The 19,925-nt window shown below is 40.1% G+C and overlaps 2 protein-coding genes across 4 annotated transcripts in view; one reads left to right on the forward strand and one right to left on the reverse strand.

Moving 5' to 3' along the window:
* hsd17b4 (hydroxysteroid (17-beta) dehydrogenase 4) overlaps window positions 1-1,068 on the forward strand; it is a 29,506-nt gene extending 28,438 nt beyond the window's left edge. The window contains exon 25 of the mRNA XM_067613534.1: window positions 896-1,068. Within this exon, the coding sequence (XP_067469635.1) occupies window positions 896-985 (90 nt within the window). The 3' untranslated portion in view covers window positions 986-1,068. The remainder of the gene's footprint in view (window positions 1-895) is intronic.
* A 1,535-nt stretch (window positions 1,069-2,603) lies between these two features.
* Window positions 2,604-19,925, reverse strand: part of LOC137199303 (dmX-like protein 1) — a 63,607-nt gene continuing 46,285 nt past the window's right edge. For 2 of the 3 annotated variants that reach the window (XM_067613515.1, XM_067613505.1), the window contains exons 36-51: window positions 19,636-19,844; window positions 19,112-19,260; window positions 18,769-18,854; window positions 18,429-18,630; window positions 17,673-17,790; window positions 17,184-17,246; window positions 15,138-15,224; window positions 14,200-14,318; window positions 13,481-13,628; window positions 11,072-11,132; window positions 10,453-10,580; window positions 9,841-9,918; window positions 9,552-9,643; window positions 9,302-9,354; window positions 8,580-8,797; window positions 2,604-6,281 (exon numbers count right to left, since the gene is read on the reverse strand). In XM_067613515.1, the coding sequence (XP_067469616.1) occupies window positions 6,045-6,281; window positions 8,580-8,797; window positions 9,302-9,354; window positions 9,552-9,643; window positions 9,841-9,918; window positions 10,453-10,580; window positions 11,072-11,132; window positions 13,481-13,628; window positions 14,200-14,318; window positions 15,138-15,224; window positions 17,184-17,246; window positions 17,673-17,790; window positions 18,429-18,630; window positions 18,769-18,854; window positions 19,112-19,260; window positions 19,636-19,844 (2,048 nt within the window). In that variant the 3' untranslated portion in view covers window positions 2,604-6,044. The remainder of the gene's footprint in view (window positions 6,282-8,579; window positions 8,798-9,301; window positions 9,355-9,551; window positions 9,644-9,840; window positions 9,919-10,452; window positions 10,581-11,071; window positions 11,133-13,480; window positions 13,629-14,199; window positions 14,319-15,137; window positions 15,225-17,183; window positions 17,247-17,672; window positions 17,791-18,428; window positions 18,631-18,768; window positions 18,855-19,111; window positions 19,261-19,635; window positions 19,845-19,925) is intronic. The other variant, XM_067613523.1, reaches the window with a different exon arrangement.

Below are 19,925 nucleotides of genomic sequence, written 5' to 3' on the forward strand. Positions count from 1 at the left end.
AGAGGTTTGTTAGCATTTTAACTAAAAGACACTCTTGAGTTTTCCCAAACAGATGCTACATTGCACAGAAATAATGAGGTTTTTGGTGAAAATGTATCCCATGTTATAAACACTGCCATTCCCCAATGTTCAAATTCCTTCTTGTACATTTTAATTAAAGCGAACGTTCCTTTGAAGAGCCCTCCAAATCTGTAATGACGTCTTCCTTGATCTCTACATGTCAGATAAAAAATGAAAGACTCTGATCAAACAAAAATTCAGAAAGCACTCAGCGCGGGTAATCAATCGACGCTACTTGTTATGTCTGTAGCATCTCATCTGTCACAGGGAGTGGCCATCACTGTACAGAATTTATATGCTTCCCGGAGCGCTTGATATTGATCTGAGGCCAGTGTGTGTGTTCTTTACAAAGAGCGTTAGCAGACTGCGGTGCTGAAGATCCCTCAGGCAGGGTCTTTTCCAGCCCCTCAGACGATGAAAGCAGCAGCTGGAGAAAGATCAGTTAGTAGAGTTGAAAAGGACGCCGCTAACTGTCATCTAGGGTCATCACAGCTCGCCGTCCTGTGATGGATTCAAGCCGAGGAAAGAGTTGCACATTGTCACCGCTTCAGTAAAGAGACTTTTCTGCTGCACCTCTCGGCTCTGAACTATACGAATATGAATATTCTTTCATTGTTCTGCTGCCAAAGCAACAACGGTCATATTCCCGTTTGCCCAAAGACCTGGCTTGTTGTTTTTTCATCTGTATGAAATGTTAGCCGCAGGCGTCTTGGCCCTATTTTACTCCCCTGTGTACTAGAAAACAGCAAACCAGCAAGAAATCACAGGAGACTTGTGCTTCCTTTCACAAAAAAAGAAAATAAAACGCCTGTGTGTGTCTTTGTTGTTTTGCTAGGCCTTCTTCTCTGGCAAGCTGAAGGTTAGAGGGAACATCATGCTGAGTCAGAAGCTGGAGGTCATCCTGAAGGATTACGCCAAGCTGTGAGCCTCCTCAGCCAACCATCGAGATGACTTCAGGAACTAACCAACCTACCAACCCTCTCCTTGGGTGCTTTCCATTTGTGCTAATATGGCCCCTTCACTTCCCTCACTCACGCCTCTTCCTCTTTGTCTCAGCTCCTCCCAGCGGGGGGGCGCAAGAGATGCGAGGACGGAAGATTTTTATTGACCGAACTAGACATCCTCGCTCAATCCAGTGTTGTTTTTGAGGAGAGTGCAGTTCCTCATGACGCATGGCATCTCATCTGTCAAATGTGAAGAACCAAGTAAATATTTAAAAGGAAGAACACCTGATGACTGCTGCTTCAATACTGATCCTAGATGTATGTGCAGTGTCAGGTTACCACAGAATAAGACTGGTAGAAATAACACATATAGTGAGGGAGCAATAAAAACAGCTATAAATGCTATAAATAAGATATACTGTGAAATGTAGTACAGCATCCTTTTCAGGCTCAGGCTGATATTCATAGGAATAATAACCTCCACTGTCTCTGATTGAACGAGTGATGCCATCCGGTTAAAAAACGTTTGCATAGTATACACCTGTAGTTCCTCGCTGGAGGCCTCCTCGCTCCCCTGAGATGCATTTAAGGGGCTTGAACATCCTCAGTGAAGGTGAAACCGGATCAGTTTCAGGGTTACAGAGGAGCGAGGGCGGGAGAAGAGCGTCATTAGCAGAATGGAAAGCACTCTTCATCTCTACTTTTCTTATCCTGTTTCATTTATGTGCTTTTGCCTTTTTAGAATAGATTCTCATCTATGAATTAACCTTAACTGTAGTGATAAAATGCATACAGAGTTCTTCAAATGGATGGAGGCAGATATATATATATATTTATATATATGAGGAAGCAATAATTCACTGTAATTCCAGCTGGTGAGAGTTTACTTGGTTGGGTCCTTGTTGTCCGTCCTCACCTAAAATGTGCCCTTTAAACAGCTGCCTTCATAGAAATTGAAATTAATTCAGTTTTACTTCAAGTCTCAGTTTTGACACCAATCAGTCGTCGTATTCCTGTATTAGGAGAAACAAGCGTCTACTTGTGAGCTAAAATGCTGCTGTCTTCTAACATTAGGTGCATGTTCTGCTTGAAGTGATCATTATAATCAGAAGCAGTTTTACGCTTGGACTGACTAAAGTCATATTTGAGTCGTCTGTTATTTCATTAAGAAATTAAGTTTTATGTACCTGATACTGTAATCACAGCAGAACCTTTATGAACTGTAAAGTAATGTAGAGTTTATTACCAGTCAATATGAAAATGATGATTTTCATTTAATTTTCATTTAATTTTTTTTTTTTAAAAAGTAATCAGTGGAATTACAATGTGTGTGGTTTTTTTTTGTTTGCTCTTCTATGGAAATAAAGTAATTCAGACTAAAAGCTAATTTCAGTATGTTTAATACTTACAACTGTGGACAGTTATTGTTATAGTTTAAATTTACCTGTATCAAATTAAAATATGTGGTTATTTAGTTGAAAATGAGATGTGTCATTGCTTTTGTCATATATGATGAATGTACTGCAGATCAGACCAAATGTCACAAAATGCAACGATATAATCAAGTCACTTGTTTTCAAAATTACAGAAAAACATCTGCTCGTTACATCATTTTTTTATTACATCGGTACATTTTCTGTATATAATACATCGATTTACACGATATCTTCATTATAAAATTAGAACTATCTGATCAAATTCACATTTGCAAGATCGAAAGAGGGAAAAAAAAACAAAAACAAAAAAAAAAACAAGTCAGAGCAGAATGTGATGATTTTTGTTGATCAGACCAAGTGAGTTTGTTTATCATCATGCAACAGCTACACCCGACACACTGATGTAGTTCATATTAGACTGATCTGTTGGTGGTGTGAGTCTTGAAAGGAAAATAAGTAATATTATTTGGGGAAAAAAAAAGCACTTGCTTTGATAAAATTTATTTCATTCTTGAGTTTCTGCAGGAGCACACATAGTTTGGCTTTGATAAAATGTATTTTAACTCTCCAGTTGCTTTTGGAGTACACATCGTTTCCCGTTGTGGGGAAAACAAGAAATTGCACTGCGATTGTTCAAGCCCACATCATGAAATAATGGACAGAAAAAAGAAAATGGCAACCTGATAAGAGAGAGAAAGAGAGAGAAAAAAAAAGCAAGAAATAAGATTACATCTACCTTTTGATCAATCAGTCAATATTCCTAAATATGAACATATTTCATAAATATACCTGTGTGTTTATACAGAATTATATTCTTCATAAAGTGGCTTTTGTCATTACCCACTGTTCATCTACTGTACGTCTAGTCGTTATGATTATGCAATTATAATGAGACGCCTACTTTATGGATCTATGTATATACACAACTGCAATAAATCTGCTTCATCTAAAAAGGTTTTTTCCTCAGTTTATCCTCCCTGAAATCAAAGCTAATGTACATTTCTTTCCCTACAGCAGCACAACAAGGTTCTCTGGGTATTTAGCTTTATAGATTACACTCCTTCAGACTAAACAGCTACAGGACAGTTTGCATGAACCCCTTCCTTATCTATGTGGAAGACATATCATAATATAAACCAAATCTAGATTACATTTCCGAGCATGTACTGAAGGCAATGTGCTGCATTTGGATGATATAAAAAAATCATCTGAGTGGTAGAAAATGAGTTTAGGTCATAACTAAGAAACTGAAAAGCAAACCAGTCTGCTAAATAAAATGACTTCAAGGCAAACAATATTGTTTCCAAGGCAGTTTTTCAATCATGGTCCATAAAGGGAAATGAATGAGTCAATGAAAGGGAAGTGCATTGTTATTGGAATAAAACATTTCCACAACAAAATAGAATTAAAACTTGTTCAACCCCCCCCAAACCCCTCTTTCCATTGTCAACAGCAACGATTCCTGAAGCTTCATATCGAACATTTCAAAAAACAAACGCAGCCAGGAGGAAAAAAAAAGGTATTATTCATCATGTCCCATATTAACGAGGGCACTGTCAAATTAAAGCTACTTTGTGCAACTTAATAATAATATTATCAGGACCAACAGTACTACAGTAGTACTGCGCCAGCACGGCAGAAGTAGTTTTCAGAGATTAAGGACACTTAATAATAATACCACTGGTTAAATCTAGGCCGCGATTAACAAACACCATAATCTATATATATATTATTATTATTATTACCAAAGGCTTAACTTGGACTGCTTTTATTGACATCCAGTCTTGTAGTTATATGCATTACACTACATATCATTTAGCTTAATCTTTATGTGCAAATAGAGAAAGAGAAATGGCGCATTCAGGTAGTCCATGAAAAGTAGGAAAAAGGATCGTTGGCGGCACAGCTGTAAACTCAAGTCACAGATTTCGACTTAAAGGAATAGTTTGACATTTTGGGAAAAGCGTTTATTTGCTTTCTTGAGGAGAGTTAGATGATAAGATCCTTAATAATCTCATCTCATCTCTGGTTAGCATAGCTTCTGTTAGCACAAAGACTGGAAATGGAGGAAAGCGCCAGCCTTGGCTCTGTCCAAGGGTTAAAAAAAATCCATCTACCAGCATATCTGAAGCTCACTAATTAACATGTTATATGTCTTTTTTTTTATCTGAACAAAAGTGAAGAGTAAAAGCAGCAATTCCCGTTTCATGGGGTCGGACTTTTTCTTGGCCGGGTGTATATACTTGCTGAAGTCTCTTCTGGTTGCCTAGCAACTGCTCAGAGCCAAGAAATAGTCACACATCCCTGTAAAATGACAAATTTGCATTTTTACACTTCAGCTTTTAAAGATATTAAACAAAAGGCAAATAACGTGTTAATTAGTGAGCTTTAGAGGGGCTAGTAGGTGGATTTTGTTAGTAGTTTGGTTGTTGTACCGTCTTTGTGCTAAACTAAGCTAAGAAAACGAATAAGTTTATTCCCAAAATGTCGAACCAACATACTATTTTAAATTTCAGAGATGTGATTTGTTTATTTTTTCCCCCTGCTTTTAGAAAATCACATTGTTTCCTGTGTTCAATTCAAGTCAGGATGGAGCAGGGCATCAGCCAAATGCTTGAAATATTAAACATGATAACGATATGAAACTGACATCCTGTAAATTTCCTACAGTTCGGTTTTGATCGTTGAGAAACACATGATCCTCTGCTTTGCCACCCAATACGATCATTTGCGTCCAAAAATTATATAATGGAGCACCAGAATGCGCCGGGAGTCCTTGTGACCGGATATAATGTGCTTTCTACGATGTCGACTGGCCTTAATGCTTTGTGCTGAACCGAGTTTGACAGTGATGTGCAGTCTTGCGGTGACCTTTAAACCCCGACAGGGAACGCTTATCGTCCCTGTGAGATACACTGCCGCATACACGGTCCCACTTTTATCACCTGAATACTCAGCAGCAGAGACGCCAGAAGAGCTTCCACTATCCGACTACTTCACTACCAAAGAGAACTAAAGAGAAGGTGATACTGTATTTAGACCAATGCTGCAGCTTTAGACTCTTCACAGTCTCTTCTCGCTCCTGCTCCTTCTACAGTTCCTGTGCAAAACAAGGCAGTCAGTCTTCTCTCCGTGTGCTGTTCAGCAGACACTGAGGTGGCAGTTTGTTTTTGGAGACGTCTCCAGCTGGGTTTCTGTCTGTTTTTTTTTTTTTTTTTTTTTAAACAGTCTTTTCTGATTGAACGTGCCCTCGGTCGTCACCCTGTGCCCACTTTGACTTCCACTACAGTTCAGAACACTTGTGGAGGCTCCTGTGTGTGTGTGTATGTGTTTGTGTGTTTGTGTGTGTGTGTTTGTTTGTTTGTGTGTTTGTTTGTTCGGCTTTGATGCCAAATTCTGCTTCTCTCACAAAGCACAGCAGAAGCAGTCACTGCACGCTCACTCTCGCGCCCATGAAAGTCTATAAATCCTTTGTCATGAGTCATTTACACTGGTAGATGATAACACTTGCCATCACATGGCATCATCCCCCCCTCCCCCCCCCCGAAACTGAACTGATCATAAAAATGCACTTCACATTATTCAGTCAAACTGCCACATTTTTCTATATGATGAACTTGACGTCGTTCTTGAGGTTGCCGTGGTTGTTGTTATTGACAACACTGAAACGGTTGGGGAGGATCCTCATCTTCATGGTCCCGTCGGCGCCGCAGGAGAAGATGTGATTGGTCGGTCCCACCTCGATCTGCATGACACCCGTGCCGAGGTTCCTGAACAGCGACTGGCGAGCGTGTTCGTTCGGAAAGGTGTAGAGCGGACACTGCGTGGCCAAGTTCCAAACCTGAGGAGTCCAGGGAAGATTCAAACATAAACTTTACTATTTAGAAAGTTTATTCATTTAAGAGATAGAATATTTGTACATCATATTAAGAATAAGTCTACTAAGTCTAACAAATCCCATGAAAACAAAACCAGAAATGAATTTATCCTGCGTAACCAAAGCCTGATAATAGATTATTCCTTTAAAAAAAAACACACAGTCAAACCACACCGTTGCTTTAGGTGACATGTTCGTTCATTATGTTTAAAATGGGCGCTGTAGTTGATTGAGTCTATAACATAAACACCACCCTGCTGCCAGAAACACTCTTTCTGCAGCAGTGTTTGAATTACAGGGGACCCGAGGGGGCTGGGGGAGGCTTAGCTCCCCCAAGAGTCCTGAGCTCCACCAGAAGCAACGAGATTTTGAGCTTCAGGGGAGGGATTTGAAAAGTTGATAAATAAGGATTAGCATGTCTAATGCTGCAATGAATGATATAACAAATACTTAAAATCTGAAGTCCTGTCATTCATTTTAAATGTGTGTGCGCGACTTGGACGGTGTGACTTAGTCATTTGTCAGTAATGCACGAAACATGATTGATGGACATGTTCAGATTGATTTTTATGTATCATGGCTCATGGGCCTCTGTTGTTTAGCACCTATGCGTAATTATTGTGTGTGTATTTGTTGTCAGATCAATAATTCTCCACGTCTGGTCCGTGCAGTTTTGCGTCTTCACCGTGCAGCAGCTTCTTTCATCGTTTCTGCTGTGCATTAAACCTAAGTTTCCTCTTTTTTTAGAAAATTTCCCAAATTTCTCACTAGGTGATGAGTTTGTTTTTTAAATTTTTCTTTGTAAGTATGAAAGACAGCAATAGTCTAATTAAGTCTCTCTCTCCGGCTGTATTTCAGCTATATGTACTGTATATAAGCTACCATCATACCATCGTCCTGGCAACAACAGACCCCCCCCCCCCCCCCCCCCCCCCGAAACCCACTGACTAACCTGGACAACGCTCTGCAGCTGAAACTAGCTCCCAACAAACGAATCCTGTTTGAGTAACGATTGCTAAAAACCACATTCTCCATCTGTTTTTAATTACTTTCTTGAAAGATGACGCTATACTGTCTATTTGTGACATATCGTCATTATATTTATTTAAATATTTACTTCAGTGGGAACAAATGAGCTTTGGGTGAGAGCCACAGACGGGGTAATAAAGTAGCTTTGGTCTTTTCTTGGGATTTGTTGACCACAACAAAAATGCAGCAGCCAGCATTTCCTGTAATTTGTTTTGCCTCAAACTGGCAGCCAGGAAATTATTAACACAAGATGAGCGTCCACTGAGAACAATGATTAGCTCTCAGCAACTTGCATTGTTTGATTCGTATTCCCAGCCTGGGAGCTTTATTATTTGATAAGGTATTTCATAGGCTCAAGTCTGTATATTTGCTAATCTTCTAGTTCTCTGGACCCTCATCAAACAATTTAACAGCTTATAGATTTGCAGCACACCCGTGTTAAATTTTCAATCAGCCAATATACAATTAATGACTTTAGATGACTAACATCACACACTGCCTTCGAGGTTTTTGTGAACAATCATGAACAGTCACTTGAATTTAAAGCAGATGTGCACTGCACCATTCCTTCCACATTTTGTTTGACGCAGTGGCTTCATCCTTGGAGTGACAGCTGTGTGATCTGCGCCAACATATTCAAGTCTATAAGATGAAAGACTTGCTGTCTCTGGAAATATATGAGCTGAAGACGGTTGCATCTCCTGCCTGCTGAGTCAAAACACTTACCTTTGTTTTCTACTTTCACCTTATATTTTAGTCTCAATCAGTCACACTGTTGTCCCGAGCAGGTGCTTAATCATAAGTGTGACTTTGGTTGCGAGTGACTTTGATGGTGCTCACTGTCTCCGTGGATAAATGCAACAGTTGTCTGATTGTCAATGTGCAGTAGAGGGGAGAGACTTTCACACCTGGGTGCTAAATGCCCTGCAGGACCGTTCTGTCAGAGTAGAGTTTACTTTGTGCTGAGGAAATGATCAAAACTGTTTTTATATATATCGGAGTTAAGATTTTAGAATCACTCTTCCTGGTGAAGCTCTCATGCAAAATGAATGACTCTAAAACAAAGTCACAGAACTTCCATGAAGATTTTCCTCCTCTCTGTGTTGCTGATGCTCTGATCTGACTTGCAACAGACTTGAAATCGACAAACTAATGCTAATAAATATTAAAACTCTCCGGTTCCCTGTCTGGAATATACCTCTCAAAATGTCATATTTTGAGCAGACAACATACCTTAATGTTGCCCTCAGCTGATCCACTGATGAAGCAGTCTTCAGTCGGATCGACGGCTAGCGCTTTGACCGGCGAGTCGTGGGCCTGGAAGCTCTGACGCTGGTGCCTGTGGGCAAGCTCCAGGACACTGATCCAGCCCTTCCTCCCACCTGTGATGAGCAGCTGCTGCCTGGGGGCCATCGAGAGCACGGTAGCACCTGACTCATGGCAGCAGAAAGCTGAGGAGTAAAAAATAAATAAAGTCGGGGATGGAGAGGATGAAAAACTTTAAATATACTAAAACTACTAAAAACTACAATTCCCAAGAGGTGGAGCTTCTACCACCAGGTGTACTGCATACTGCCAGTGATTATAATGGGATTGGTTATTTTTACCTGTCTGTTCTTTATTGAATCATGTGCTCTGAAGGTCTGATAGACCGAAAGCTCAAAACAAAGTGAAACACTGCATAGATCTTTAAGTTTGGATTCACTGATGTCTCCAGCACCTTAGCAAAGATTTAGCCAGGTGGAGATATATAAAAATGTACATTACTTTTTGTCATTCTTGTATTACAACTTCAGCATTTTAAGAATTAACAAAACTGTTGCAGATTAATTTTCTCTCGCTTGACTAATCGATAAATCAACTGATCTAATTTTAATCTAAAAGTACTATCAGTGAATCAGCTGATTCCTAAAAGAGGCTGTTATAAAAAAAACTCCTCTCGTCATGCATCTTACCATGTACAAGGCTGTTCGCAGGAGTCACCAGAGTGTCCCACAGACACACGTTCCTGTGGAGTTACAAAATCACCAAATTACTATTCAGTCCAACATTTTCATCAGACATGTCATTATCTCTGTTGGCCACAGCACAGTGGAGTTGAAAGGACGAGAGATTTAGCATTTAATTGGAAATTCATGGCACAAACTTCAACGTGCGAAGATAATTTCGCGGGCAAATGGAAATTCTCCTTTTACTCTCTTGTACCTGTTGTCTGTCGAAAGGCCCGCAGTAGCAATGAGAGAGGAGGAGCCCACGAAGACAAAGTCATGAGCTGTCTTGTTGTGGCACTGCAACGTCTGGCACAGAGACATAAAGAAGACGGTTAGTAATAGTGACAGTAATAGAGAGCCAGTGGAAGAGTGAACGAAAATGAAGACGACAGGAAGAAGGCGGGTGGACACTAAGAAGGTTTAGACAGACAAAACTAAAAACAAAAATGTTGGAAGAAGATAAAAAAAAGGGAGCACATTAATACGCTCGGTTGCTTTCTTACCAGATAAGGTTTTGGTGCGTTCCCACTTGTGTTGGTCTGCCAGAGACTCAAACCTCCATCAGCATCTACGATACCGAACTACGCAAAACATTCAGAGAGCAGATATCAGAGCTTTGCTCAAATTAAGTTAGAATATTACTTTATTTAACAGAATGACAGCACTGCTCCTGTGTTAAGGTGATTTATGTTGTGCTCAACTTATCTTTCAAAAAGATGTCAAGAGCCTTAAGTCCAAGCACCACTTACATAACTAAAATCAAGTGCTCTGCATGTTCTCTTTTTCCAATTTTTCTAAAGCATATTTCATTCTTTTGCCAGAACTGGCAGATAAGATAGCACTGGCATAGGACAGGCACCATCTGAGAAAATTATTAGCTTGAGGCGAGTGCCTGAGTTCAGAGCGGTTGAATCACTCAGCTGAGGAGCAATGTGTGCTGAAGCCAATCTCCCTACTGCGGTTCGTGCCTGAATGGCAAAGTTGTGAGAGGAAGTGTGAAAATGTTGCTGAATCTGACAGGCTCACATCACAATGTAGTCGTGTTGCAAAGCTGTTCTAAGTGTTCAAGCTTCCCCAGTATGAGTGTGTGTGTGTGTGTGTGTGTCTTTTTTAACCTTGTTTCCTTGGTGGTTGAATCGTATCCTGGTGACTCTGGAGTTCCCTGGACTTCTGAAGCAAATGATCTGCTGGGAATGACCCCACTCGAACATCCTCACGCTTCCATCCTGAGCTCCTGTCAGGTCTGAACAACAACAGGAGGAAAAAAAAAAGAAAAGAAAAAGCTCATTTTTCCAGTTCATCTTCATGAGCGTTCTGGTCCCAACATGAGGTTTTGGCTTCTCTTTGTTCCCTAAAATCCTTTGTTTTATTATTGATGGATAAAACGGTTTATTTCACACACACTTCAGCAGCTGCTCTTATGACCTGCTGGGAATGATTCCACCCAAACGCCTCACAACTGAATCCCCACACTCTACATTTAGTGGAAAACACAAGGTTGTAACAACTAAGGCTCACTCAGCCGTTTCTAAATCAACTGCAGCACCAGGACCAGAAGAAAAAAACTTTGCCAAATATATAACTTTTTCTAAATATCTGGATAAGAGAAACGTTTTGGGTGATGAAATCGTCCCCTGAAGGCTCTTTTTAACATGAGAAATATGGTGTCTGGATACCACGTTTAAGAGGCAGATACTCTTCTAATCTACTGACAGACATCTGAATCGTACTTACAGTATGGCAGTGTGGGATGGGAGGTCATTCTTCTCACATTGTTGATATTTCTCTTGATCATCTGGGGGAACAAAGTGAGGAGGAGGAGAATTTTTAGTAAGCCAATGTTAGTAGAAAACACTGCAGAGCTTCATTATGTTATACAGTAACATTTATAACAGAGTACACAGCTATGTAATAGTACAGAGTTTCAAAGCGTTGCGGTACTCTGAAGCCCTTTTTTTACACGTTGAATATGTGACATTGTTGGCTGCATTTATCTGCAAAATAATGGCTTTTTTTTCATTCACAGGTGTTCGTTATGTAAATGTTCATCATCAGCTTTATTAATACATGACAGGACTGGAGCCACAATGCGTGAGTTTCTAAATGTTAAGTGAAAGTGAAAGTATTAATATAACAAAGGAAGATTTGATGCTTTAATCAATGACCAACATTAGCGTGAGGGATGCACGCTTTGCTTCTCACAGTCAGTCAATCCACTGATACTTTTTCTCATCAGTTTCATAATTTATTATTAGATGATTCTACTGCTTATTATGTCAAACTGTGTCCGAGAAAAGAATAACAAGATGTTGTGACTCTTACTGTATTTAATTCCTATTTGTTTACATGCTGTATCTAAAGTGTTTTCTAGATATTTATAATTTCAGCAATGCAGCTGACATGGAAAATTGAAAACATAGGGAGAGAGTGCCGGTCTTATGTCTTGTGTTCAATTGCATCTCCCTTCCCTTCAACTAGTGTTTTCCATACGGTTGCCATGCATAGTTGATGAAAGGGCTAAGGTTGGGTTGAGGTTAAGCGTCGCAGAAAATGACTGATTGGGGAGAATAAAATTGGGACTTTCACACAACACAGGTCTGATTTTTATTTGTTTTTTGGCTATGAGGTGTTTTTTTTGAAAACATTCACACATGAGAATTACTGTCATAATTATGTAAGCAGGTGCATGACTGAATGGGGCTGATCTGTAATTAAAATCATCTCAATCTGAAGGTCAGATAAACATCATCATGCCAACGTTCAATACATATTCACCATGAGCTAATATTTAATGCTGCATTTAAACTACAGAATAAAGTCCTCATATAGTATTAATTGCCTTAATATATTGTGGCTCAGTCACTATTTGCTGTCCTGTATTATGACTGGTGGCCTAGAAAGACAGATATTAACAATAATGTCTGCCAAGGATTTAATTTATGATTGTCTCTGATTTTTTCTTTTTATGATTATCTCTAAATGTATTCTGCTCCAAACCTCGAGCAGCTTTCCTGACTGGTTGGTTTAATAATTACGATGCAGAGTGGCTCTTACTGTCCAGTCTGCATATCAAGAGCAATGAGCGAGCTGGTAAATATCAACAAACATGACTCACGGCTGCTTGATTCAAAGACACTGATACCACCAGAACCAAATCAATCTCCTTGCGGCTAATGCCAAGTCCTCGGCTCAGTGAGACGGCTCATACATACTTTACATAAAAGGAGGATAAAATGATGGAGATTTGAGCCTGTTGTCTCATAAGCTCTATCAGTCAATAACATCTTAGTTCCTTTGTAAATCAATGAGGGAAACTAATGTTAGCTGCCATGATGCTTTTGGCAAACTGAGCCCAGACAAAGATGAATTATTAATTAAAGTCATTTAAACTGCTTTGAGGATTTTGCTTTGAGTACAAAGAGGGGCAGATTCAGAGCAACAGACAACATCAATTAATTAAAGGAAAGCAGTGAAGAGCATACTAAACCCATGGCACTCATCACTGTACTGTCTATGGAAAATTAAGGAACCATACTGGTGGTTTAGTCCAAGTACAGATTGCACATACTTGATTTTACAGCTACAGTAATTAAGTTCGTCAGCTTAATTTTTTGACAGTTTATTTTATCCTGTTCTGGTAATGCAGGTGTCTGAGACTTAAAGGAATGGGTTGGCCATTTGGGAAATATGTTTATAAAAGTAAAAATAATGGTGACAAAGTGTTGATTGTGATGGAATGAAATAAACAGTAGCTTTGGCTAAGGAAGGAAATTAAAAAAACCTTACATACCCTTTTATCGCTCTAGCCCTAATTGGACCATGCCAATACAGTGTACAAGTTCTGTACTATACTGGCCCACAACCACCTGGTTTGTTTAGTGCTAAAATGTACGCTAAGTGGGATAGTATGCTTTGAAAAATGGTCAGCAGCTATGTATAGTAGAAACAATTTGCGATTAACTACAAAAAAACCCCCCCATGCAAAACAACTTCAGTAGTCCTGTCCTCTGAGACGGAGATCAGGAAAATCCTCATTTAAGAGAATAATGAGGTGTGTCCAATCTTTTGACTGGTACTGCACACAAAAGCAAGAAAATGGCTCAGATATAATCATCGCATACGAATGAAAGTGTTAGAACTCACCACGGATGCTCCTCGGCCCGTCTGCAGGCCTCCCAGCCACGGCATGTTGATGGGTGTGCCAGGGGTACTGTGAGTGTACGGTGTGGTGCCGTGGAGGGCGGCAAAGTCATCGCGTGCATGAACCACCAGGAAGTCATCACTGCCAGCACTGACAGAAGACAGAAAAAGAATTACTGTAGGTATATAATGTATTTTCATGACATAATGTGGTTAAATCATACAAAAGAATCCTCCAATGACTCAATGTCGTTCAGTTCAGACGGATCCAACGGGTTTGGCAGGAAACACTTTACAAAGATTTTAAAAAGGATGGTAAGATGACTTTAGGGGAGAAAAATAACATAATTCAGATAAAAAGATGATGGAGTAAGCCATGCATGACGAGGATAAGAACACATACTGACAGAAAATGACCTTGTTCTGACATAATAACGTAATAGCCCATAAAGAAGCAGCCAAACGTAATACATATAGATTATGCAGCACAGGCACACATAACAAAACAACACATACACCGCCTACACAATCATTATTGCACCGATCACACTGTCCCACTCCCAAACTCATTTTAGCTCAGATGGTATGAAGGTGAAAAGGTGAGTTTATGTTACTCCGGATGAACTCTTAAAGCCATTAGGACTCAGCGAGTACAGTATGCATTGCAGCCTCGCTCGTGCACACACACACACACACACAAACACACACGCCCGGTCTCTTACCTTTTGGCTTCAGCCTCATCGTCATCGATCCATGTCAAGATCTGTGTAGCCAAGATGGATGACACATCCAGCTCCTGAATGTCATGGGTGGAGGCCATGACTAAACAATTACGATTTGCCTGGAGGACACAGAGAGAGAGAGATAGGAGGTGGGGAGAGCGAGAGAGACGGATGATAGAGGGGATAAGGGTACAGAAAGTAGGGTGAGAAATTATGTATGTGCAAATTCTGAAAAGTTAGAAAGACCACAAGAGTGAGACAAAGACTTTTTTCCCCCAATTCTATTCTGCCTTTGGTCACAAAACCATCCATCTCTGTGCTTTTAATGATGACCTGAAGGTTGCACCTTTCTTTGATCCCTGTTGAGAAAAAGCCAACACCACTGCTTTCCTTTAAATGAAGTGCTGCGTTCAACCAACTAAAACCAAGAGCAGCACAGTGTGAACTTTTTTTCTAAAATCAAACAAAGAAAACATGGGCTCAACAACAACAACAACAACAAAGGGGCAAAGATATGGTGTTGAGTTGGCAAAAAGATTTTGGTGGAGTTGTGTGCTCTGAATTTGAAGGCGTGTTGGTCAGTGAAGCTATGATTTGAAATTCAGGTTTTTTAAAATTCAGTTTCAGACCTCTAACTTCTGACGAGAGGTCTGACTTCTAATGTTTTTATGGTTTTCCCTTTTTGAAGTCAGTAACAGAGAAAAAAACTAAAATAATATAATGTAATGGAGAGATTTTTTTGCACTGGCTACTCCATAACATTAATCAATTATGACATTACTGAACAAATTGCATCATATCTGTTATACTGGAGGTGGATGATCTGAGGTTTATGTAAAAAGATCAATATCAGACAGATAGACTGGCAAACCGATGCCGTCCATTGTTGGGAATACACTATACTCTTGTTCTGGTGTATCTGTGTTAAAGAGCCGTACCTTGTTGATGGCAAAGGCTGTGATGATGTCAGATTCCTTGTGGATGATGCGTGCCTTTCCTCCGGGGCTGCCTAGATCTGACTCAGTCTGCACAGACAACCCACACACACACACACACACACACACACACACACACACACACACACACACACACACACACACACACACACACACACACACACACACACACACACACACACACACACACACACACACACACACACACACACACACCACCACAACCACCACAGAGATTCCATCATTACAGCTGAAACATTTGTAAATACTCCCTGCAGACAAATAACAGCCACAACTTCAGATATATTTCCCATCGTGCTACAGAATCAATGACCTGACAACATCCATGAGAGGGGTTGATAAATAAAGTGTCAAATTATTTTCTCTAAGAGATAACAGACATGATGTTATAACAGAGCCAAGCCTCAGCCTATAAAGCCAACTCTTTGCTTTCAACACTATGTAACATGTGCGCTCTATGTTTATGTGTTTGTCTTGCCTTTAGTAGTTAGGAGAGGTGCATCGGGCCGCACTGTTAACCACAGCAGCCAACAGAAGTGGGTTAGAGCCATTAGATAGCATGAACACAACCACCCTTGAGCAATGAGCACTGTACCATAAAGGCCCTATGGGATGTATGCAGCAGTATGGCAGGCATATTGTACAGAGATGTTAAGTCTTGATGCGAGAGTTACTCAAAATGAGACAGGCATCCTTTGAGCATGGGATTGAATTGAACTCTTTACAGCATTTATTCAAGGAGAAAAGACCACGTCTTTTTCTGTCAGATGGAATAAAGCAAAACTTGACTTACAGAAATCTAAATATGGTGGTTTGCCATTTTCGCCGAACACATAATCCCTGTGGGACGCAGATTCACTGTGACAGTGTTGGACCCATTAATCAGAACCTATTTAGCTTCATAGCTTGTCCTCCGAGAGACTGGGTTAATTAACACTGTGCCAAATAAAGTAGCTACAACGTGGCGGTCTGTACAGCGAAAGCCAGAAGATTAGGAAACCTCTATGAAGCATCAGTGTACAGTATGATTTAAGATTTATAGTTTGCATGAATATTTAGAGTGTTCAATGTAAGATTAATATCAAACACTGACAGGAACATGTAGAGTTCATTGCCCTGAAAACGCATGTACTGTAATTCTGTCAAGATCACAGTTTTAATGTTTCTTAGACTAAATGTGACAGGCCACACACTTACTATTCTACTGTAGGAGGCAAACACGAGGCACGTGATGAACATGTTCCCATATTTAACCAATGGTACATTTTGTAACAGCCACACATGTATGGTGACGTAAAGTATGTTTCATAAGGTTTCATAATATCTGTACAGATCACCAGTTTGTTTTACTCGTTTCTCATTCTGACAAATGAGAAGTAGTGTTGTTTAGAATGAAAATGCTTCAAGAATTCTCAGATGAAACGATTTTGTGGTGTAGGCTGGTTCTCGGAGACTTTGACTCAGTGTAGTTTCCGCAATTAACTAAATTTGATCTGGTTAACACCACTGTAAAATGTGCTGGTAAACTCTGAGACCAGTCATACAGTTTTGAAACCATTTATTAGCTGGTTTTCGTCAACTGTGACCAAATTCATCAGTATGTTAAAGTCAAGCAGCCCTACATGAGAGATAAAAGGTGTAAAGTTTAGAGAAGATACTATACTCCTGATGGTTGCATTCAACCATCAGGAGTATAGTATCTTCCAATATCTATGACCACAAGGATTAGGCATTGCTTGAAATTTTTCAGTATCAGTGCAAATACAATGCCTTAGTTTGCTGAATGCAAACACAAATTTCTAAAAAGAAAGCAAAATAATTATGTTGAATTTAGGCAATATCTGATCAAAGTATGCGTGGACATGAGTAAGAATCTCACATAGCATACTTTTTTGTGTTTTCAATACTTTGACACAAGTGATTCAGTAATAAATGTGCACTGAGGTTTGGTACAGAGCCCATCCCGCCCCACAACCATAAGCCATAATTTATCTGAAGCAGCAGTACCTGATAGTTTCCTGTCTCGTCCATCCCTGAACATTTCATATTGTCAGTCTGGTCCTCGACCGACTTTAATGATTGGGGGGAAGCAGCACAGCGCACAGGGTAGACATACATACACACACACACACAAAACACACACAACATACAACATCAAGTGATGACCCATGCAGTCAAACACACACAGATACTGAATTATTGTGCTGTTAATCAAACAGGCTGTAATTATTTGAAATGAAAGCATCATCATGCAACTGGAGGTAGTAATAATACATGTGGTTGGCATGCGGAACAAAAAAAGCACAAATGCGCCAACAGGGTGTAAAAGCAATATTAATGATGCAGTTTGCCTGTGGGTAAATACAGAGATGTGTTGTGGATTTTATCATAACAAAATAGTTAATGTGTTATTCAGTAACAATTAATCAAATGTTCTAGCTGTGCAATGTGGAGACAGTTCATGCGATGGCTTAGCACGATACAAACATCGTGTACCTCGTTCGGGTCCCGTTTCTTGGTAAAGATGTTTCTAATGAAAGTCTCCTGCACTTCCTCCTGCTTGACCAGAAACTGCCACAGACGCTTCACTGGCAGTGCTGTATGATGGCTAGTTCTGGAAACAATACAACACCTCCTGCATATTAACTTTGATGCTCATAAATCAGTTGTATCAGTTCACTGAAGCACAATAAAATATGTTAAAAATATATTATTTCTGATTTGTGCCACTGGCGCTGATCTGAATCCTCCACATATCTCCACATAGCTTAAGGCAAGACACATCAAATGCAAATACTGTAACTGCTGTTCCTGCGTGAACAATAAATCCCTACGTACTGTATGAGTAATATGGAAATCTGCAGGGGTCACATCTGTTGAAGGATTAAACATCGACTCTGAGGAAATCTCGAGAAACAACTTTGAAACATATTTTACAGACATATCTGGTGCTGAAGGCAAACTGTAAGTCAGTTGAACTGCATCACGTTAACATTAGTCTCTAATGTTAAAAAGCTGAAGGGCATTTCTGAGGACTTGATGCAATATTGTACAGCATAAGACAATTACTTTGTTTTCGCAAAAACACAAATGTCTCTGAGGCGCTGAGTGAACGTAAACATGCGCATCAACAAACACATTAGGGCTGCCTCATTTAAAATTCTAATTAAACAAAAAGAAATACTTTCATCTTTTAAAACTTCTGTTTAAGATTTATGTTACAGATTGACTCGACAGTAAACGTGGCACTACCTGAAGGGCGTGTTGGACGGCTCCAGCAGGGCCTTGTGTCTGAGGAGGGCGGGGCCGGGTGTGGCTGTTTCATCCTGCAGGTGTGTGGAGATGTACTTGGAAGGGGGGCCCCCGAAGACCTCCAGTCTTTTCTGCAGCACCTGCTCCCAGCGCTGCAGCGTTTTCAGCACAGCGTGACACAAAGGAGAGCCCACAGGCAGATCTGCGTTAAGTGGAAGCAGGCGCACACAAACAAGGAGAAAATAGGATTAGTTAAGACAGGCAGTGAAAAATGGCACGGCACTTATCTACATCCTGGACGTTAATACATCAGAGGTTGTATTATGTATTTTAGTTTTACCTAATAGATCATATCCTGCCATGGGGTAGAAGGACTTGAGGTTGACCAGCACCAGCTGAACCATTGCCAGGCGCATTAAACACCAACTGGAGAGAGAAGAGGCCATTACAAACCACATTATAGTTTTGAACATAAATACTTTAAATGGGTCCAAAGCTGATTTCTAAAAAACAAGGGCCATAAAGTTGTTATCAGACTGAATGTAGAGCAAAATTTAGAGGCAGCGTGATGACAAAGTCAACAGAAAAGCTGCAAACACATGCAAGTTAAGTCAAGGCGGCTTGAACTGTGGTAAAGACAAGTTGGTGTTTGCAGTAATATACACTCGGCGCTCTGTCATTACCTGTATGAATTGTGGTTAGAGTGCTCTCTTTGTGGAGAATTGGGGTCAAACACATCTTCATATTCCTCATCATCTTCATCTTCATCTTGACTGCCTTGGCTCTCCTCCGAGTCGTACTCAATTCTGTTTTCTGACGGTGGCAGCAACGGCTAAAAACACAAGAACACAACGATGAAAAAGACTTGCTTTGTGAATAATGTCATGGTACTTTCTAATTTCAGCTTAACATGAATGAGAAAAGCAATAAACATAAATACTTTCTTTCATTTGCTGCCAGTCAGCTTTAACGCATCATTATAGCATATTAATGTAGTTAGATGATTCCACATTAAGAGTGTATTTCCATAAGATATAAACTACAATCATAACATGGTCAAAAGATTGTTTTACATGAACCCTGAATATGAAACACTGTCAAAATGAAAAGCCAATTAATCCGAGCTAGACTCAAGAAAGAAAGGAAAGGAATCAATATGAAAGGGCCGTTTTTAAACAGATTAATTGGTTATAATATTATGAATTACCTTGGCGATAAAGTAATCCCAAATGCTGAGCTCTGGAGGGACAAAACGTTCTTTAAAGACGGAGGGAGCTTCCTGTTCCACAACTGGTCCAGGCTTGGGACTGGACGCGCCCTCCCTCTCTATCCCGGACTCTTCCCTCGATCCGCTGCGTGATGACAGGAGCCTGAATCGTCTGGACTTCCTGTCTGAGCCGTCGTTGCCCGGTGAAGCTGGGGCATCAACGAGGAAAAGTTTGTTAAATTGCTACATCAGTGATTTCAGCTCCTATCACAACCCGTTTGTGCATCATA

The sequence above is a fragment of the Thunnus thynnus genome, chromosome 2, assembly GCF_963924715.1.
Source record: "Thunnus thynnus chromosome 2, fThuThy2.1, whole genome shotgun sequence".
NCBI lineage: Eukaryota > Metazoa > Chordata > Actinopteri > Scombriformes > Scombridae > Thunnus > Thunnus thynnus.